Genomic DNA, 22,695 nt, shown 5'->3' on the forward strand with positions numbered 1-22,695 from the left:
CAAGGGGTAGCCTAGGTTATAGTTTACCAATAAGGTTAATAAGGCACAGAAAAGGAGAATAAATATAGATAGTACATAAGAATAGAATTGAGTTTCCCTGTGCTGATCCCCACAATGTTGCAGGAAAAGCTATAAAATGAAGCCTGTCCATCCCTTGTATCAGATAGACATATAAATATTTAAATACCTCCTTGGTCTAGATCAGGGGTGCCCAACGCGTCGATCGCGATCGACCAGTAGCTCAGGAAGGCAACGCGAGTCGATCGCAGAGCCCATCCCGGGCTCTGTGATAGACTCGTGTTGCCGTCCTGATCTACGGGCCGATCAGCCTTCCTCTCCAGTGTTCTCCCTAGGGCCTTTTAGCTGGGCGGTCTGCCCAGCTGTCATCTGCCGCTGCTGAACATTACACCCCCCCCAAAAAAAACCGGCTTGTAGATTTCAGCCCCTAGCGAACTTATGCTCCGGGCTCTAATGTGTGCGTGCCGGCTTCTTTTCTCTTCCCTCCGAAACCGGAAGTTATGTCCGGGGGGGGGGAGAAGGGAAGCCAGCACGCACATGTTGAGAGCCCTGAAGCAAGCGTTCGCTATGGGCTAATGCGGGAGACAGGTTAGTGAAGCATTTGTTCTTCTTCCTGCCGGGTCCTGCCTACTTTCTGTTTCCGCGAAGGCAGGACCCAGCAGCATTTCCCCCAATAGGTTGATCATGATCTTGGGCTGATCAGCCTTCCTCTTCCCGACGGCAGAATTGACGTCGGGGAGAGGAATGCTGGTTGGCCGAAGCAGGGAGAGCTTGGGGCCTGTTATTGGTGGCGTTTGGGTCCTGGTCCCCGATGGTAATGGCAGTGGCAGTGGCTTGGGGGAGGGCAGGGAGAAAGAAAGAAAGAAGAGAAACAGAAAAAAAATGAAAGGGAGGCAGAGAGAAAGAAAGGGCAGGGAAGAGGAAGGAAAAGTTGGGGGAAGGAATGAGGTCTGGAGGAGAGGAAGCATACAGGCTAAAAGAAGGGAAGAAAGATTGTATGCACAGTCAGAAGAAGAAAGTGCAACCAGAGACTCATGAAATCACCAGACAAGGTAGGGAAAATGATTTTATTTTAAATTTAGTGATCAAAATGTGTCTGAATTTATATCTGCTGTCTATATTTTACACTAAGGTCCCCTTTTACTAAACCGCAATAGAAGTTTTTAGCGCAGGGAGCCTATGAGTGTCTAGAGCAGCGCTGGGCATTCAGCGCAGCTCCCTGCGCTAAAAACTGCTATCATGGTTTAGTAAAAAGGGAGGGGGGTATATTTGTCTATTTTTGTATGGTTGTTACTGAGGTTATAGTGCATAGAGTCATCTGCTTTGACCTCTTTGAAAAACCCTGGAATAGGAATGATGATTAACATTTTCTATGCGTACAGTGTGCTTTGTGTTTTTTTTTTTTTATTTTATTGTTCGTAGATCATTTTGACTTGGTCATTTAAAAAGTAGCTCGCAAGCCCAAAAAGTGTGGGCGCCCCTGGTCTAGATCCACAAGAAGCAAGTCTCTTTTAACTGAAAGGAAACTTGGGAATGAGGGGGCATAGGATGAAGGTGAAAGGGGCTGGACTGTGAAGTAATATAAAGAAATTAGTCTTATAGCCCGTTATATTAACGGGTGCTAGCATATATGTGTGTGTGTATCTGTCTTTATTTCTTTCTCTCTCTCTCTCCTTAGCCTGTTTCTGTATTTTATTTTTTTTTCTTTCTTTTTGCTCGGCTGTCCACCACCACCCCTTGCCTGCTCCCCACGCAGCCATAGGGAAATCCTTCTTAGTTTCCTGCCCTTCCAGCACTTTACAGTGATTTAATTCCCTCTGCAGTTCTTCTCCAAGCACTGTCAGGAAACAAAGTAAAATCTTGTACGTGATACAGTGAAAGCTGCCTTAAGACAGGACCCTGAGGGAGAGACACCGCTCTACACCGAGGACACGGACCTGAGACAGAGGAGGTTGCTGAGGAAAGGGAAGTCTGCTATTGTGGTGGGAGACTCGATCTTGAGAGAGGTAGATAGTCACGTAGCCGGAGGAAGGGAGGACCGGCTAGTGACTTGTCTCCCAGGGGCCAAGACACGAGACATCACTGACAGGATCGAGAGGATTCTGGACGGAGCAGAGACAGAGGAGACTGCGGTGATAATCCACGTCGGAACAAATGATGTGAGCCGGAGGAACTTCAGCATAGCCACACTGACTGACCAGTTCAGGGTCCTGGGACGAAAGCTGAAGCGAAGTACACGGAGGATAGCATTCTCAGAGATCCTGCCTGTACCGAGGGCAGATGCAAAGAGGCAGGCAGACCTCCAGGCTGTGAATGCATGGTTGAGGAGATGGTGCCAAGAGGAGAGCTTCCACTTTGTGAGGAACTGGATGTCCTTCTGGGGAAAGAGCAAGCTCTACCGGCGGGACGGACTACACCTGAGCACAGCGGGAACTAGACTACTGGCAGCCAATGTGAGAAAGGAGATCGAGAGGAGAGGGGGAAAGCCGACAGCTGAACTGATGTTGACGCTTCGGACAGCAGTATCCAGAACAGATGCTGAACGAGATGACTGCAGGAAGGAAGTAGAGGGACCAGTGGATCTTGTGATCAGACAGCGAGGGAACCATCAGGTAAAGGGAGCTTGCTGGGAGGAGACTAAGGGGCATGAAGACACAGGGGGACTGGGTGGCACGAGGGCGAAAGCTGAGGGCAATATAGAGGTGCCACAAGGCGAGGGGGATCAAACAGAGGGCAATATAGAGGTGCCACAAGGCGAGGGGGATCAAACAGAGGTTCAAGGGATGATAGCCCAGGAGGGGGCCGGTAGGGCTAGAAAACCCAGAGGAAAAGCGGGGAAGTGGGGTGGCGGAAATATGGGGAAGCTGAAAGTTACGAGGGTACAGGCAGAGAGCAAAGCAGAAGCACAGAGAACGGGAAAACTGCCCGAAACTCAAGGGGAGGCGGCCCAGGTAAATGCAGAGGAGGAGCAAAAACGACGGGACCTGCGGTGCTTATACACAAATGCAAGAAGCCTCGTGGCCAAGATGGGTGAACTAGAAGTCGTGGCCAAGGGGGAGGACCTGGATATAATTGGAATTACAGAAACCTGGTGGACAGAGGAAAATCAATGGGATGTGGCGCTGCCGGGGTACAAGCTCTACAGGAGGGACAGGACCCACAAGAAGGGGGGAGGCATAGCACTATATATAAAGGACTCTATCTACTCGGTCGGGATGGATATGGCGACAAAGGCAGAGGGGCTGGAATCGCTATGGGTCAAATTGCCGAGAAACAAGGGTGCAGACATAAAACTGGGGCTGTACTATCACCCACCTGATACGCCAGAAGGAGTCGGACACGACTTGGAAGCTGAACTGAGACAGGAATGCAGGACTGGAAGTGTAACAGTGATGGGGGACTTCAACTACCCGGGGATAGACTGGAGTACAGGTCACTCCAACTGCACTAGGGAAACAGGATTTGTAGAAGCTGTGAGGGACTGCTTCATGGAGCAACTAGTCAAGGAACCGACGCGAGGGGGTGCTACTCTTGACCTCATCCTAAACGGATTAGGGGGGCCTGCAAGAGGGGTAGAAGTGGGAGGACCACTAGGCAACAGTGATCACAACGCGATCAGATTCACATTAGAAAGGGGGACACCCATAGTAAGGAGGACCGCAACAACTGCGCTCAACTTCAGGAAAGGGAACTATGTTGCTATGAGGGAAATAGTGAGAAGGAAGCTCAGAAACATCTTTAGGATGGAGACTGTAGGAAGCGCCTGGACCCTATTCAGGGACACCCTACAGGAAGTACAAAGAATGTACGTCCCCAGTTTCAGGAAAGGCTGCAAGAACAAGCGGTCAAAGGACCCGGTTTGGATGTCAACTGAAGTAAAGAGGGCAATAAATGACAAAAAAGTATCCTTCCGGAGATGAAAAAAGGACCCAATGGAGGAAAATCACCAGGCGCACAGGAAATGCCAAAAGGAATGCCACCGAGAGGTTAGAAAAGCAAAAGGGGAATACGAGGAGGGGCTGGCCAGGGAGGCAAAAAACTTCAAGGCATTCTTCAGTTACGTAAAGGGGAAGCGACCAGCGAGAGAGGAGGTGGGGCCGTTGGATGATGGGGATAGGAAGGGAGTGATTAAGGAGGATAAAGAGGTAGCTGAGAGGTTGAACACGTTCTTCTCGTCGGTTTTCACGAGTGAAGACACATCTAATATATCGGACTCAGAGGAGCTCATGAGTGGGGAACAGGCCGAAAAATTGGAGCACATAGAGGTAAGTAAGGAGGATGTCCTCAAACAGATAGACAGGTTAAAATGCGGCAAATCACCGGGCCCGGATGGGATCCACCCAAGGGTTCTGAAGGAATTAAGACAAGAAATAGCGGGCACAATCCAGCATGTTTGCAACCTTTCCTTGAAAACTGGAGAGGTACCAGAGGACTGGAAATTGGCGAATGTCACACCTATCTTCAAGAAGGGATCAAGGGGCGACCCCGGGAACTACAGGCCGGTGAGCCTGACTTCAATTATAGGGAAGATGGTGGAAGCTATGATCAAGGACGGCATTTGCGAACACATCGAGAGGAATGGCCTACTGAGAACTAGCCAGCACGGATTCTGTAAGGGAAGGTCGTGCCTAACGAACCTTCTGTACTTCTTTGAGGGAATAAGCAGTCGGGTGGACAATGGGGAACCCATAGACATCATTTACCTCGATTTTCAAAAGGCTTTCGACAAGGTGCCACATGAAAGGCTGCTTAGGAAGCTGTGGAACCACGGGGTGGGAGGGGATGTGCACAGATGGATCAAGCACTGGTTGTCGGGTAGACTGCAGAGGGTCGGAGTAAAGGGCCAATATTCTGACTGGCGGGGAGTCACGAGCGGTGTGCCACAGGGATCGGTGCTGGGGCCTTTACTCTTCAATATATTTATCAATGACCTGGAAAAGGAGGCGAAGTGCGAGGTTATAAAATTTGCAGATGATACCAAACTGTGCGGCAGAGTTAGGTCCAGGGAAGAGTGTGAGGACCTGCAAAGGGACCTGGACAAGCTGGAAGACTGGGCAAACAAATGGCAAATGTGCTTTAACGTGGAAAAATGCAAGGTCATGCATATAGGGAAAAAGAACCCGTTATTCAACTACAAATTGGGGGGGGGGGGGCATTGTTGGGAGATAGCAGACTAGAGAGAGACTTGGGTGTGCTGGTGGATGCATCACTGAAGCCATCTGCACAGTGCGCAGCAGCCTCAAAAAAAGCCAACAGGATGCTGGGCATCATAAAGAGGGGCATAACAACCAGGACGCGGGAAGTCATCATGTCATTGTATCGAGCGATGGTGTGTCCACATCTGGAATACTGCGTTCAGTATTGGTCGCCGCACCTCAAGAAAGACATGGCGGTACTTGAGAGAGTCCAAAGGAGAGCAACGAAACTGGTAAAAGGGCTGGAACACTACCCATACGCCGAGAGGTTGGATAGGCTGGGGCTCTTCTCTCTGGAAAAAAGGAGGCTCAGGGGAGATATGATAGAGACCTTCAAGATCATAAGGGGCATAGAGAGGGTGGATAGGGACAGATTCTTCAGACTGAGGGGGACAACAGGTATGAGGGGGCATTCGGAGAAACTGAAGGGAGATAGGTTCAAAACAAATGCAAGGAAGTTTTTCTTCACCCAAAGGGTCGTGAACACTTGGAATGCACTACCGGAGGAAGTGATCAGGCAGAGTACGGTACATGGATTCAAACAGGGATTGGATGGATTCCTGAGGGATAAAGGGATCGTGGGATACTGAGAGAGGTGCTGGGATGTAACACAAGTATAGAAAGCTAACCAGGTAATAAGTATAGAAAGCCAACCAGGTCGTGCATGGGCAAGACCAGAGGGTGAGGACTTTGATGGGAAGATAGGACTTTAATGAGAAACCAAGGTGGAAAGGGGGCCCCTTCTGGTGATTCAGACAGGTCGTGACCTGTTTGGGCCGCCGCGGGAGCGGACTGCTGGGCAGGATGGACCTATGGTCTGACCCGGCGGAGGCACTGCTTATGTTCTTATGTTCTTAAGAAGCAGAGTGACTTTTGATTATTATAAAGGATCATTGCTCTGCAGCATCTGTCCATCATTTCACTCTCTTCTGCTTTGTCCTCTCTTAATCAATACTGCAAGGGCTTCTACCGCAGCAGGAGCCATCTTCGTCGGTCGCTGCCCTGCCTCGCTCCCATCGGGTCCGACGCCCACTGGAGCTTCCAACTTCCTACTGGGCCGGGCGTGTGAGCCTGCTCTGCCCCCCAGTACTTTCCGGGAGCCCTTAAACTTGTTCTACAACCGCGCCCATTCCCAACCTCCTTGGGCTCTTCAGGCCCTCTGAGGCCTACCTTTAATCTTCGGGACCTGGCCAGTACTGGACCAGGTCCCCAACAATACTCCAGTGCTGAGGCCGGGGCTTGTGGAATGGCAGGGAGGCCGGGGTTGCGCGGAGCAGCAACAGCAGCAGCTCGGCCGTGCAGCCAGCACTAGGCATTGCCGGGGTCAGGCATGACCTTGCGCCGCCCGCTCGTGGAGGCGATCGGCGGCTGGCTGCGGTCCCCGGCCCGCTTTCAAAGTTCATTTTTTAGTTCAAAGCCGACCCCGCAGCTCCTCTCTCGATCCCTGCCTGGTGTGGCTTGAGCTAAAAAATGAACTTAAGCCCGCTGCAGCATGAGGTGGAGAGCAGGGAGGCTTGTCTGGCGCGCTTGCGCACTCTTGCCGCCACATCCTGACAGATCAGGGAACATGCGGCGCGAGTGCACATGCGCGCTTAGCATTTTATTATTATAGATGCAGCTTAACAGTGTGGTGGATGTATGGAATGGCCTCCCAGTGGAGGTGGTGGAGACCAAAACTGTATCTGACTTCAAGAAAGTGTAGGACAAAGGTATCTGACCTCAAGAAAGTATAAGACAAAGGTAATGGGTCATGGGCTTGATATACCACCTTTCTGTGGGTTCAGTCAAAATGGTGTACACATACTGTATATACCCAAATATAAACTGAGATTTTGAGGCCAAAAACATGGCCCAAAAATGGGGGACTCGGTTTATATTTGAGTCACCTTCCAATAATGGTACTTTTTTCCTCCCCTCCCCACTCGATGAGCAACGCTGTTAGCTTCCACCACCCCTTCCCTCGATGACCAACACTGCTATCCTCCACCCTCCCCCGATGACCAGCATTGCATCTTTACCTCCCTCTGATGATCGGCACATGTTCAGTTTCTGGCACTTGGTCAGAAAGTCCGGGCAGATTTTTCTTTTTATTCTCTGTCTGTTTCGCCATTTAGGGAAGGGGGGATGCAGTGGCGGCAGCCAGCAACCCAAAAATTAAAGATCAGCTCTGGACCCCACTGCAGCATGTCAACTAAGCGGAGACACATACAGCATACGCCAAGTCACCTGATTGGCGAGTGCTATGCATGAAGCTGGATCCTCCACTCTCCTTGACCTTTTTCCCCTTGTCCCGCCCACCTCATGCGCAGACACTGTGTACTGCATGTTGAGTCAATGACGCCGAAGCCAGAGGAGAGATGGTGGGGAAAACCTTTAAAAAAGATCAAAAGAGGCGAGTCAGGAGTCGGGACCCGACATGGAGGAGAGGATGACAGCGGGTAAGAAGAGCAGTCACAGTTCGGGGTGGGGGGGGAAGCTGGTGCAGCCCATAAGAATGCTTACGATCTTCCCTGCAGCAGCTGGCTGCTCTCGCCAGCGTCGGGCCTTCCTCTCTGCTAGTCCTACCTACTTCCTGTTTTTGCGAATGCAGGACCCGGCAGAGAAGAAGGTCCGATGCTGGCGAGAGGAATGTGTGAGAATGGATCTCTTTCTCTTTCTCCCTCCCTCTGTCTGATCCAGGATCTTTTCTCTTTCCTTCTATCCCCTCCACTGATCTCTTCTCCTCCCTTCTGGGCACTGATTATGAGGTCTCTGCCACCCAAGAACAATAATTTAAAAAAATAAAATCCCAGCATACATTGGATAATACTTTTATAAAACAAAATACACATGTTACAGAATTTTCTAAAGTTTGCTGTAGAATTTACCCTGAATTTCTATAGGAGAGCAGGTCTAAGAAAAAAAATCTATAGGATATACAGTGAGTAATATCTTCGGTAAAAATAAGTCTATATAGGAGCCTTTTGCACACAGGTAAGAATTTTTAATCTCTCTACCTGCCCATTGATCCATGGGATTGCTATTACTCTGAACTGCTGTGGTTATGGAAGCCCAAGCCGTGGGTTTTCAAGCAGTCAGCAGACTGGTTTATGTCTCCATTGTCTGCTTAGTGTATGACATTTACGATGCAGTAAGATGTCATATTTTACTGCAGTTTAGTTACTTTGGGAGCTGCTAATCTGTGAAAACTTATAGCACAGGTTAGTAATTCCCATAGTATACAAATAATACAACTTGTGATCAACATCACAAGCTGTGTTATTCTGCTTGCCCAGGCCCTTGACTCAGGCCCTTTTAAGAGATTTCCCTGGTTTCTAGTGGCTGGGGTATGAGCAATCCCCAGTCACACCTGCCCTATCGGTTTCTAAGTTAAAAATGCTGCTGGTTAACTCCTAGCAGTAGTCTTGTGGTACTACTGCAAAGGGTGAAGCTGCCAAATACTCATGTGTATATATATTTAGTGGAGGGATCTTCAGGGCTTGTCTGAAAAGGTAATTATTTGACTCAGCCTCTCCCAGAAGTAGCAGGTCACATTTTATTTTTTTCTGTCAGTAGAATCAGGTTGCTAACATCAGCTTAAAGCTAGTACTTTTTCCATGAATGACACAGCTTGCATTTTTGTGATTTGCTGGGTTGCAACTCCAGAGTCGTGTAACAGCACACAAAGTCCAAGCTATGGCAGTGACAGTAGCATTCTTACTCCCATTGATGATATTTGCAAAGCAGCTTCATGGTCCTCAATTCATACATTTACATCTCACTACTGTCTGGAATCCTACTCCAGATGAGATGGTCATCGGCCAAGCAGTGTTATGCAGAAATTATTTTAATCTTAATGGCCAACTCTCCCTCCATCCCATTTCAGTAAGCTAGGGAGTCCCACATGTGAGAATATGCTTGTCCTAGGATAAAGCATAGTTACTTACCATAACAGATGTTATTTGGGGACAGCAGACAGATATTCTCACATCCCTCCCACCTCCCCTGGTTGGCTTCTTAGTTTGCTTACGGAACTGAGAAACCTTGATCCGACGTCTGGCGGGAAGGCACTCGCGCATGTGCGGTGCGGACAGTCTCGAAGCTTCGCAAAGCTTAAATGCATGTATACTTTAGCACTGTCTGTAACGGGCTCCGTGGATGATGTTACCCACATGGACTGAACACCCAGACATGGCACCTAAATAGTGGGGTACCTTACACGGCACTGCTATGAACTTCACAAAAAGGGTGCCATGTCTTCTCCTCACTACAGCTTCATTATAGGTCCAGAATCCCATAGACCCACCTATCTACCACCCCAATAGCCCTTATGGCTGCAGGAGCCACTTATATGCCTGTACAAAAGAGTTTTGGGGTATATAGGGGAGTGCACATGTTTAAGTATCAATGCAGTGATTACAGGGGCTTATGGGCATGGGTCCTCCTCTCCATGAGTCCCTAACCCACCTCCAAGACGGCTTAAGCCGCCTCTGTGCTGGACGACTAGGCTTTCCTATGCCAGGCTGCCAGGTGATGATAGTCTGGAGGCTGAATTTTAAAGGTGTGATTACGATTTTTATGGGGTTGAGGGGGTGGGTGTCGGTGATCACTGGGGTAGTGTGTGGGGGGTCTGTATTATGTGTTTGCAGTACTTATCTGGTGACTTTAGGTGGGTTTTTATGACCTAGACCATGTTTTACATGATCTAAATCACAGCGTCCAAGTTCCGTCGATCCTGGGCTGTATAACTTTTGGTTATACATGCTGTACAACTGTCTTCCCCATTTCCCTTCAGTGTCTTCTCCCTACTCTCTCTTCCCCAGTTCCCTTCAGCGTCTTCTCCTGTCCACCCCCTCTCTCCCTCTCTCCCTTCCCTTATCTTCATGGCGATTTCAATTTTGTTTCTACAAGCAGTCGAAGCCTTGAAGTCGTGTGTGGTTGCCAGAAAGGTCTCCTCTGACACAACCAGAAACTGGAAGTTGCATCAGAGGAGACCTTTCCGGCAGCCACACGCAACTTCAAGGCTCTGGCTGCTTGTAGAAACAAATTGAAATCACCACGAAGGTAAGGGGAAGGGAGGGAAATGGATGGATGGCGACGAACGGATGGCGGCAGCAGCAATCGGTAGGGAGGGAGGGGGCTGCTGGACCGCGCAATCGGTGACTGTGCATGCTCCCTTCCCTTAACAGCGGAGTTAAGGCCATTCACCGCTCCATGGGACGGTGAATGGTCTTCTCCCCGTACCTGCGGCAACCTTTTTTTTTTGCCACCATTTCGGCGAGTAGGAGCCACCGTGTCATTCTCTAGTACCTTCCACTAATGCTGAGAGAATCCACCATGGCTGATTCATTTATCAAAAACCAGCAGAATCAGCTGGGAAGAAAATATCCTGTTCTCTTTTGCCTGGTATCCATGTGTATATCAGAAGGGTAGTAGCAAAATCACCATCTTCATTACATATTTTACTTCTTGCCCTGACTATTTATTCCTAAACTAGGCCATTTATAATTCCTTATACCAAGGGCTCACTTCCTCTCAGCTTAGACGGCTTCATATGACAGAGAATACTTCTGTCAAGTTACTCTTAGGAAAAAGGAAGTTTGATCATTTTGCCCTTCCCAGTATCCAAGCACTGGCCTACAGGATCCTGTTTAAGATACAGTCATTTGCTCACTAAGTCTATTTTGCTTGATTTACGCTGTTTCCTTTTAACCTACTTACCATTAAGGCTCCTTTGCTGACTATTTCATTTTGCCACAGAAATTCCTGTATCAGGGTTGGATTCTCAAAAACTTACCGTGCCTTTAACGATGGTCGCTAAACTGGTTCCATGCCAATATTTTACAGACTGATCAGAATGGCTCATCATGGTCTTTTCCAAGTTTCCTAGCAGTCTCCGACTCTGCCATGCAAATGTAGTACAATGAGGTCATTAATATTAAAATGGGCTCATTAATATTCAAACCAGCACTCCAGACGATTCTCTGTCATTGCCAGGTGATTCCCTAACCTCGTTGTGCCACATTTGCAGGCAAATTTTTATGGCAAGGTCTGAGCTGTTGTTGTCTTACTTTCCAGTCAGTCCCTGAGCGCTGATTGGCTCAGGCACTGACAGAGAGGTAAGACTTGATGGCTCAGAATTCCCCCCCCCAAATTTTTTTTTTAAAAATAAAGACCCACGATTTCTCCCTAACACTGATCCCCACCCCGTCCAGGGCCATCTGATGACCCTAACGAAGTCTCATAAATATAAAACCACCATTGTGCCTTGCAACACCAGTATAGGGTCTCAACCTGGTTCTATGCCAAACTAACATCCCCTCCTTTTGAACCAATAGAATGTAGAAAAGAGTTTTCCTTTTAACTATCACTTTGACCAGAAGAAATAAATAAGATTCTAGCTTTAATTCATTATTCCTGATATGCACAGGTTTTAGAAAACAAAGTACAGTATTGTTAAGAACTCATACAGAATTTTCCCCCAAGATTGTTTTTGACTTCCACATCAACTAGCTGAGAGTTTTGCCAGCCTTTTCACATTAGGATTATCATAGTGGCCTCATTCACACTCTCGATTGTAAGAGAACATCACTGCCTGATCAACTATCGCAACTGTTTCTGTTTTATGACTCAAAATATCATCAGGCACTAGAAACAAAGCAAACTTTTTCAGTTATAACGAAGCTGGACTACAATATTATCCAGCAGCATCTAGAATTACAGCTCACTGTCTATACTCCATTGCTGTTACAGGGGCCCTTCTGCAAAGGACCTTGACTCAGAATGTCTGTAAAGCAGCTACATGGTTCACAAGACATGATTGTTTGAGCCAATTGACTAATTCAGATTCCAACTTTGTTCAGGCAGTGTTGAACTCATATATTTAAAACTCTACAGCTCTCCACTACCTCCAGTTTTGTAGGTTGCATAAACTTGAGATCTATAACTGTGCTTTATTCCTTTTGTGCATACTTCATTTTGGGAGTCGCTGCTTGTGCAACACAAAGATCCATGCAATCCATGGAGAAAATAGAGTTGCTTACCTGTAATGGATGTTCTCCATAGCAGGATCTTTCAGCCTCACAAACCTTTCTGCCCATCCAGAGTTGATGCATGCTATATGTATGAATTTGATGGATTTTTGGTTACTGTAAAGGGGGGGGTACAGTAAGTGGGAATTCCCACACATGTGTAACCCTTTCTAGAGATTTCTGTGCTAGGACTCCATTCCATGCTGGTTCCAATCACGTATGACGTACCTACTCATGTGACTGTGGTAAGCAACTCATTTTGCTCACTGCTGTTTTAAGGAAGCACAGTTCTTTGTTGATTGTATTTTAGTGGGAGGGGTCTGAATGTTGGATTAAGTAGGATTTGGATAAATCCAAAGAGGTCTTCAAAACTTTTAATAGCTGTGGCATAAGTATGTTGAAAGAGCCAGGATTTGAGCAGTTTCAAGAAACTGGCGCAAGATGATTCCTGTCTGAGAAGGTGGGGTAGTAAGTTCCAGAGTTTCTGTAACAAAACACTGGAGGAGGTAGCAATAGGAATTTCTGGGAGGAACTCGGAGCATGTGCTGACCTATAAGGAGTTGAGACAGTCTTGTAGTTTGGCAGTGGAGGGAGGCAACCTTTGAAAGAAATTCTTTGCAATCTTGAATTTTATCTGGGCAGAATAGCTAGCCAATGTTCTGCTGTGAGAAGAGGTGAGATGTGGTTGAATCATTGGACCTGGTAGAGGAGTGGATTGGATTTCTACACTGAAACTTTGTTTTCCTTTGAGATAGGAGGAGGTGGCCTGGTGGTTTGAACTGTTGCCTCAGCACCCTGAGGTTGCGAGTTAAATCCTAGCCTGGGGAAAAAGTGAGGAGAATTTACAGAGCATATTGTTTAATTCTTAATAGCTCTTCTGCATGTTGTTAGATTTTGGACTTTGAAAGCAGTTGGGGGGGAGGGGAGGGCTAGTTTAAGCATTTAAAAAGAGTAGGGGATTTTGTGTTTTAAAATGCCTTGCCCTGTTCTTTAACTGCTACATTTCACTTTTATCTATGTTTCTACGCTACAGAAGTTGCAATTCTTTTTCCCATAGAAATACATTGGGTCATATTTCAGGGTTCTTACATCTCTGGAACCCTCAGACCAATTTGACCTATTTTCCCACGTGCTAAGCTTCATCCTAGTCTGTTAAATTATCAATCTGTTGTTTTGCCCCTGAATAAATACAAACGTTCTCAATCCCTTTTATATAATGTATTTCCAACTTCTGTTAAGTTGGAAAGAACAAAGAGGGAGGCAGATACACAGACTGAAAAGAAATACTGTGCTGAGCCCTAGGCCACTTAAGGAATGGGATATCTCAAGGCATAAGTCCTTTCAAAAAAGGAACAAGTGACAGCTGAAGCCAAGTGTCGAGTTGAACCTTGACTTTGTTTTTTAGTCTACTTCTGTTCAGGTGCAAGTGACTGAAGCCTAGATATTGTAGGCTTACCACTTGGTTCCATATTTGCCTGCCTGGGTTTACCCATTCCATCAGTGACTTAAACTTTGCTTCTATTAGTGAATGCAACTGAGAAATCAAGCTACACATCCCTGCATTCAGTGGGCTAAAGCTGGGAATGGATCAGTTCTGTTGTTCAAAAAATCTTCCATTTCAGAAGAGGGCTACCCACTTGACCTTAAAGAGGAGAATATTCAGGGTTTCTAATGTTCACTTTCCTCTCTGCTTCCCCACAGGCAGGACAAACTGAAGGTACACATGAGGAAGCACACAGGAGAAAAGCCGTACATGTGCCAGCAGTGTGGTGCTGCTTTCGCTCACAACTACGACTTGAAGAATCACATGCGTGTGCACACAGGGCTCCGGCCCTACCAATGCGAGAGCTGCTTCAAGACTTTTGTCCGCTCCGACCACTTGCACCGGCACCTCAAGAAAGACGGCTGCAATGGGATCCCATCCAAGCGGGGACGCAAGCCCCGGGTGAGAGACGCAGGATGCCTCCCAGTGCCCCCCGTCCCCTTGGCAGGAGAGCTGGGGAGCCCCCCTGCCATCCAGGACACCCATGGAAATAATCGGGAACATGCAGGAGAGCCTTCCATGGGGGACATGTCAGAAGGGCCGAGGGCAGAGGGGGGTTCAGTAGAAGAGAGAAAGCCCCAGCTCTCCTAAAACACCAAAAAACAAAACAAAAATCAAGTTGTCACAAAATCCAGTTAGCACTCTCCTCTGATTTGTCTTCATGATGCCGATTTATTGCCCCTTTTATCTCCCACATTCCCTCCTTTTAACCCACCACCACCACCACCCCTCTTTTAGCCCCCTTCCTACTTAGATCATGTTGATTGAGGGGTGCTGTCGAGGGGAAAGGGGCTAGTTTGGAGAGGGGAAAATGAGAGGAGGAGAGGTAGCTTACGCTTGTAATACAGGGAGATATGATACAAATACAAAGCTATATTTTATGTACAGATAACAGACAAAAAAAAGAAAAAAATATGCTTTTAAGTTATTTTAAGCAAAGATTATTAGACAGTGGAGCAAATGCATTAAATGCAAAAAAAAAAAAAGAGGCAGTTGCATTCTTGCACTGCAGCATTTTTTTTTTTTTTAGGTGCACGGGTGAGGGTCCAGTCCTTCCAGTGCCCTCGGGACTGATTACTACGGAAGCATGGACTAAAGCGTCCAAAACCTTTCCTGTCTTTATATTTTTTTTCAACGGGTTTAAAGCCTAGATGTCGGGTTCCATATCAAAAGATATTTGGTAATGAGGCATTAAAAAAAGATTCTGTCTACTCAGTGGACACTAAACACCCCAAAGCACTTTCTGTAAGAGGACTTCATCCTAACTAAATTCCACTTTTAACCTACCTTAACATGGACCCTTAACATCCCTAGCTCTGGTACTAATGCTAAAGTACACACTGTTCCAGTATGATGGATTGTTAAGTATTGTGCAGCACTTAAGTCAGTTTTTCATAAATGAATGGAAAAATCTTTTCACATAAAGATGAGGAGAGAAACAGCAGCAAGTGGTTTGCTGCTACTGTGAGACCTGAGGGTTTTCCTCTTTCTCTTAGTCATTGCCCCTCTCCCTCCCAGTTCGGATGTGGGTGCACCAAATCCTGCAGCACACGGGCACATCGGATTCCCTGTAAAATTTTCTTGTGCTGCCTCTAACCTATAGTGCTAGATGTAAAGATGTTAGCTATACCTGGCCTGCGATCAGGGCGTATCCGCTTCATCTCAGCCTGAGTGCTGCAAAGGCCTTTTTGGGTGAGTACAGCGTAGATTGCCATCTAGTATGTTATGACAGTGATGTGCATCTCAAAAAAATGGCACATGGTGCTGGGAAATATAGGTTTTTTAATTTATTCTCTCCCCCACCCAAGAGATGGTGCTTTCCTTTGTGGTAGATGTCAAAAGGCTGCACCGAAGGTCTGAACCATAAAGACTTTTTTTCTACCCCAGTCTGAGTCTACAAATTAGGCCCTTAGTGATCCCTGTAATCTTTGGCACTGCTCTTTTGTTGGGATTTTGGATTCTTTCCTACTGGCTTTTTCCCCACTCCCTCCCAATGCAGTTTCGCCTTTTTAAATTTCTGGCTTGGTGCATTGAGATCTGAGTAGATAAATCAGAACTGGATCAAAATCTCACAATGGCTTGGAATTAGCCAAAACAAAAGCACTCCCATTCCCAAAGTGCAAGAGATCCAAGGAAAAAGGGGACTTGCATTTGCTCTCAAATCTTCTGAAGTTACTCCAAGGGTCATTCCCAAATTGTTACTTGGGGTTCTTTTACTGGAGCTTATGCTACTGCACTCACCACCCCTTGAGTACATGGGATCTGGTGTCCCACAGCCTTTGCTTCTGCTTGTAAATGCACTGTCTCAGGTGGGATATAGAACAAGTCATACCTATGAAAGAAACTAAGACCTGTTGTTCCGCTGAGATCAACCATAGTATGAAATTCCACCCACCCCCAACCCCTTTTCTCTAACTGTCTTAAGAGTAGAAGGCTGGGCCTGGATAAATGCAAAGTCTTAAAAGGAACCCTCAGGTGTAACAGTGTTTTATAGAGTACCTTGAGGAGTGGTGAGCCGATAATAGTGAAAGGATAAGGAGAGGCAGATTGAAGATTGCGTGTTTAAAGCTGTTTAAGCAATAAGAAAAAAAAAATTATATCTTAGCACTTTGAATGGGAACGGGTACACAACCTTATCCTAATCTTTTTGGAAAGATGTTTACATGTGAAAGCCAACATATACTGCAGAAAAAAACCCCAACACATACCCAATAGCTAAATGCAAGAGGAGACAGTAGATGGATTTATTTTTGTATGTGGTGGGCTCCAGGGGTGTGTGCTTTCTGGAGAGGAACCGAGGACTGTGCTAATTAGGATTGTGACCTCACCTGAACCTTTAAAGCTGATTGCACTTCGAATGGAAGCTTGAATTTTAGGCAGGAATCATGTCTTTTGTGTTTTCTCCTTCTCACCCCATTCCCCCCTTTTTTATTGTTTTAATGTCTTATAGCCAGTGCTGGCATTAATGGTCCTCTCTCTTCCCATAATCAGCTGGCTGCCTCTCAAACAATTCTCCTGCCTGAAAGAGGGAGCTATATCTTATTTTTTCTCCAGGAAAGGGCAGCAGGGGAGGGGGTGGAGGAGAGAGACAAGGGGGGGGGCTCTGCTATCTTATTTATTCCTTGCAAGAATGGAATGGAGATGGAAAATAACAGGGTGCATATAAGAAAAGTAACAGAGGTTAACCTTCAACGAAGAGGAAGAATAGATATGGCATTTTTCTCTTCAGAAGAAAAAGAGTGCATGATAATGTGTTCTTCAAAAGGTAGGTGAGGATAGATAAAATACCAATTGTCCTCCAATTTTGTGCAATTAAATACAGAAAGTTTTAAACTCAAAAGTCCCTGCAGTGAGCTGTTTGAGGACCTTGTAAGGCAAAGCCATAGAGATTGTTCTAATCAACACTTTGTATTAACGACATGAGCATGTGTCAAGCGACTCTAACATTTTTGTATGCGCTGGTATCTTCGGGTTGGTTTTGGGACACATGGAACCCTATACCAGAGTTCTTTATCCTGCTCATGCAGCAGAGTCTTAAGGTAATTTCCCCACTCGGAACAAGCCATTTCTTTTGCATGCCTCAGGTTGTCCTGCTTCCTGAAAACTCTTCAGCTGAGTCTGAATGAGCCTAGTAATTGATGGATACTGTTCATTTTAAAGCTATACTATAGACTAAAAATGGAAAGAAATAGAAATTTCCAGTTGGCAGGCAGATTATGGAAGTCAACCAGACCGTAGTCAGAGAATTTCATTCCAGTTTGGCACTTGGGCCTTCCTCTTCCAGTTTAGTAATGAGTCAGTTGGATGCTGTCTCTCCCTCAAACCCATGCCCCTCCCCTTTCCACATGAACACTTTTAATTTGGCAAGCAATCTGAATGGATCCTGCCATGTTTTGATTGTACAGGGTGGGTCCCAGCTCAGATGCTTCTTCCAGGGACCCTCTGCCTAGCACTGGCTACTTACTGCATATGCAAAAATTAGTGTGCACTTGTAAATAGTTATTTGAAGTTCTTATTATAATCAAAAGTTGTTGTATCTCTCTTCAGCATTCAGTTGGTTGCTCTCTATCTTCTGCTCCTAACCCCTTCTGTTCTGCATGTCTTTCTGTGATTTCAGAAGACCTTTTCCCATCATGAGCTGCCAAGGTTATTACTTGTACAGAGGTTTTGTTCCACCCCAGTTTTGTATCGGAAGACACAAAGGTTGAATGAAGATGGCAAAGTTGATGGGAGTAGTAGGGTTAAGTTGATGGGACAGTACAATGGGAGTTGAAGTGCTCACAAATAGTTATGGTCTTGGTGTCCATAAACAAATATGATTTACTCTCTTACCATCAGAAAGAATGTATGGGCCCTTCGGTGCCATTTTTTGAGAATTCTGGACCGGGGGGAGGGGGGAATTGGTGCTATGCAATGACAGAGAGATTTCATTTCTTACCAGCGATTTATCCAAACTACCCGGATATGAGGACCTGTAAGAAAAGTATTGGTAAATCATGCCTGTTTCTTTGTCAGCTGTCCATAAAGTAGGACCTGCACTGCAACAAAATTGGGCTTGAGAAAGAAATGGCGATCAGACTTGGCTCATCACTGCAAGCCTTCATCCATCTGAATACTCTTTCAAAGCCAACACTGCTTTTTATCACCAACTTTTTTTGCGCCCCTAAAGCTTTCCTTTCCTAAGGTTCCCTTAAGGCTTTCGCTCCCCCCCCCCACCCCTTTTACTACTTTGAGGTTGTAGAGAGGAGATGAGCAACTTCTGACAGCTGATATTCTGAACAGAGATACCACAGCTTGTTTCTAATGAAAAGCTTTTATCTTTATTGGAGATGCGGGGAACAGGTGTGCGAGCTTTGAGTGTGGTCAGATCATGTGTCAGCACAGGCAACACTTTAGTACAATCCATGAAGCATTTGCACTAAACTCTGACCCCCTTGTACACTTCCAGGGAGTCTTTCATATGTCCAAACCCATTTTGCCTTAACCTTCCGATAGGTTTAACTCTGTTCCAACCACCAAATGCATGAAAACAACCCAATTGCATACTGTATATAACTATTGATTCTTCTGTTTGTATTTTTTTAAATTCAGGTTGTGGTAAAGTGTTGCCAGGGATACTGCTGAATTATCTTATTGTAGGGTGGAAACTCATCCAACAGAGAAAATTATTATTGTGTGTTTCATTTTCTTGGTACAGAAAAAAAACTTGTCACATGTGCTCTGTGTGCTTGCACCGGTCCCATGTGTCTGTCTATATCAACAGTGCTGTGCACAGTTTTCACGCTGAATGGAAAGTCTGAGGTCTTTGTGAGCTGTTCCAATTTCATGTTCAAAGTTTACATAAGAATGTGCAGAGGCAGCAGAATTGGGTGGGCCAGTGGGACCATGGCCCTACCAATATTTTACCCAGTACAGCATCAGCAACTAGAGAGCTTAGGGGCAGGGTTGGCGCTTGGTTTGCTTGATCCCTGCAACCACAAAGATGTTCTGCTACCCTTGCGGGTGGATAGGTAGTCTCGTAAGAATTACTTTTTCAACTTTTAATTCAATTTCATGGGATAGTGATGGGAGAAGAGGTGAGAAGACCCTCACACTGCCTCTGTCCACCTAAATTGTTACTAAGGAGCTGAAACCTTTGAGTTAATCTGTTTTCTCTATATCCCAGTTGTATGGTTATATGATGGGAGGTGTCGCAGCTTAGTTTGATAATTGTACACACCCATATCATCATCTTGTTGTTCATGGTCCTTTCTTGCATCCTCTTGTAAAGTACAGTGCCACTTCTGTGGTTGGAAGAGCTTGGATTGTACTTGTAAAATTTGCTTGGACGTTGTAACACCCCCCCTCCCCAAACTATCACAAATCAGTAATTGTAAGCAAGGACCATGACAGAGGGGGAAAGACACAGCTAACAACTGTGAGTAGCTGAAAGGTTCCATGCTTGACTCAAGGGTTAAAGTATGAAAAAGCACATTCATTATTCTTGTCTATAGTAAATACCAAAGTATACCCCATCCTCGCTATAGCTTTCCAAGAGATATCCCTCAGTAGTTCCTGTATTAATGAAATATGCAGATTTGCTTTTCAATGGCCAGTGTTTGGGAGGTAGTCAGGGTAATAGTTTAGCTTCAGGATATGGTGATCTTCATAGGTGCTCCATGTGTGTTCCTTTGTAGCACTTGAATGTATCCAGGGTAGCCCCAAAAGCTTTGTGATGAGGCTTGGAGTATATTTTGTAATATTTGTCATATATTATAAATGCCTCTGTTTTAAGCTAATCTCTAGCCCTGACCTGTAATCTGCTAAATGATGCTGCATCTGTTGTCCAGAGTACAAGGAGAATCATGAGTAATGGACATCAGACACTACAGATCCAACCTTGCTACTCTAGTTCTATGACTTGTCTACAGCATTGGAAGTCTTTGTAATTTGCCTTGAAGAAATAATTAAGGGTATCCTAGATAGTAAGAAGAGACAGCCAGGGCTTATTTACACAACAATTTCTCCATCCCTAAGTAAACATGCAGATATCTGGTGCTAGAAGGGTAGGGAAAGGCCTTTATTTATTCACAAGAATCTAACAGAGTTTCCCAAAGAAGATGAAATAGGGCTAATTATGCCTATATTGGAAATATCAGGTGTGCTGAAAAGGAATTTGTGTGATTTGATTGTTAGATTCTTTCCCAGCTCTTAGCACTACTAATTATGCAGCAATGGGGGTGTGAACTTTATTGTCTGCATCTTTGTCATCATGAGCGCTAATTTTAGTTGTTTGACCTGTCTCCCAAGTTTTCTTTTGTCTCTTGCTTTTTTATTTTCAAGTGTTGGGTCTAAAATTGTTTTACTCTTCACCAAGACCAACAGATCAAGTTTGGTTGTATCGACTCTTGGCCCCCACAGTGTTTTGAAATGCATACAAACCTCTCCTTCCATGGAAAAGCTAGTCTGAGTTTAAAAGATGTGGGGATCCTTCTTTGCACTAATTGGACTTGTTTAAAATCATTGGGAAGCTCTTTTTGTTGCACAGGGTTGATGAGGGGTAGAGGTAGGTAGAAGCAGGTAGTTTGGAGGTTGGGGGAGGGAGGTCACTGATGGCCTGGAAAGAGAGAAGAAGGTTGAATATTATGTATAAACTATATGAACTTTTATATTTCTTGCGTAACCTGAGAAGAAACAAATTCTCTTGTCTCTCTCTCTCTCTCTCTCTCTCTCTCAAGTATTCTGGGGAAGAGCCTGGTCATTCTTAGCCTACATTGGTTTTTTAAATAAAGACTGACCAAAAATTAATGAAAGAACAAGAAATAAGGGCTTGGCCTACTTTGGCTTTGCAGTGTAATTCCAAGATGTCATGGCAGAGCATTTGAGCTTTGATTAGATTCTTAGCCATCTCTCTCCTGCTGGCTGGCCCTTGCATACATGACCACCATTACAGTTCCCAGCGCTTTGGCTTTACCTCATTGGGGACTGAGTGGATGTGAGCAGTTTGTGACATCAGAAGCATTTGTTGGGGTGGGAAGGTGAGAAAAGCCAGTTAAGAATCCACAGGCTGAATGGGGCTGCCAGGTACGAGCAGGGTAAGACCAGAGCTGGAGCATAAGATGCATATGTTGGAAGACTTCCTTCACCAGCTGCAAACCCAACTGCTTGAATTGCACAAAGAGGACATTTTTCATTTCTAAAAGCATAAGTGATTGTAGAAGCTTCCAAAGCTCATATACCTAGTTAACCCTTTCCTCCGGACATGTCAATTAGACGAAAGTGCTCCAAAAGCAGCACCTAGAAAAATAGATATTTATAAAAACTATTTATATATACAATTTATTATTTATTAAATTTAAAGTTTTCTTTAAATTATTCTTTTAAACTCTTATCCCAAAGCAATGTAAGCTGTGTAATCCTGTCTTTTCATTAGGAACAGTGTAGAGGGGCCAGAAAGCCTAAAGTGGGATGTATGCTAAAAAGAAAAACCCAGACCAGCGCAATCAAACAAACCTGCCCCTAAGCCACATGGTCTTAAACTGTCCATCTGGTGACAAATCAGATGAGATGTCAAGCTGAAGTCCTCTTTAGATTTTCAAAAATTGCTTGACGTTTTTCTTAACAAGATCGTAAATTTAAAGCCCAGTGTAGCCAAATTCCAGCCACCATGGATCTCATTGTGTAGCTCTTGCCAAAGCTCTCTGGAAAAATATTTTTAGCCCATGTTCAAAGATAACTGTGAGAGAAAGAAAAGCTATTATCCCAACTATAATGTAGAAGAGGAAAACCTTTTTAACATCTAGAATCATGTTTTTAGGTTTTTTTGATGTGGCCGAATGCAAAGTTTGGCCAATTTGTATGGCTGCTTTGCATCAATTTCTACTCTCCCCTACTAGTTGGCCCATTTGACCTGAATTTTGGCCTGTTTTTAACCAAAAAGGCTGTAGAAGGGGCTGCTCTTCCTTGGGAACTGGAGAAGTGGGAAATAGGGTTCTCAGTTTCCTTTTGTTTTGATAGATAAACAGTGTGCTGGCTACATTCGTTGGCATGGGATGAACAAGTTAAACAAGACCCAAATGAAGCACAGAAGTGACATTCCAGAGATTGTACTATGATTGTCTTTATAACATGTGGGGAGAACATAGATTGCACTTTTTGGGCTTTAAAGAGAATAAAAATAATTTGAAAAAAAAAAAAGAGGTGTTTATTGTTGTTTGTAAGACCTATTGAAATCCTAGCCAATAGCGAATATCAGCATAAGATCTACAAATCAGGAGATGTTCATTGTAGAATATAATTTCCAATGCAATAGGTAAGACATTCTCTAGACAACAGGGTTATTTCCCCATACTCATATAGACTGCAGAAGGAATCCACTTTGGATTTTTCACTCTGCCTCCAGTATACGTCACAGCTCAGTATAGCGCCCTCTAGCAGTCTTTCCTTTTGC

The 22,695-nt window shown here is 45.3% G+C and overlaps 1 protein-coding gene across 1 annotated transcript in view; it reads left to right on the plus strand.

Moving 5' to 3' along the window:
- Positions 1-22,444, plus strand: part of ZBTB7A (zinc finger and BTB domain containing 7A) — a 52,990-nt gene extending 30,546 nt beyond the window's left edge. The window contains 2 exon segments of the mRNA XM_033954648.1: positions 13,925-14,168; positions 20,984-22,444. Coding sequence (XP_033810539.1) covers positions 13,925-14,168; positions 20,984-21,013 — 274 coding nt within the window. The 3' untranslated portion in view covers positions 21,014-22,444.
- The last annotated feature ends 251 nt before the right edge of the window (positions 22,445-22,695 follow it).

This window comes from Geotrypetes seraphini, chromosome 8, assembly GCF_902459505.1.
Source record: "Geotrypetes seraphini chromosome 8, aGeoSer1.1, whole genome shotgun sequence".
Lineage (NCBI taxonomy): Eukaryota > Metazoa > Chordata > Amphibia > Gymnophiona > Dermophiidae > Geotrypetes > Geotrypetes seraphini.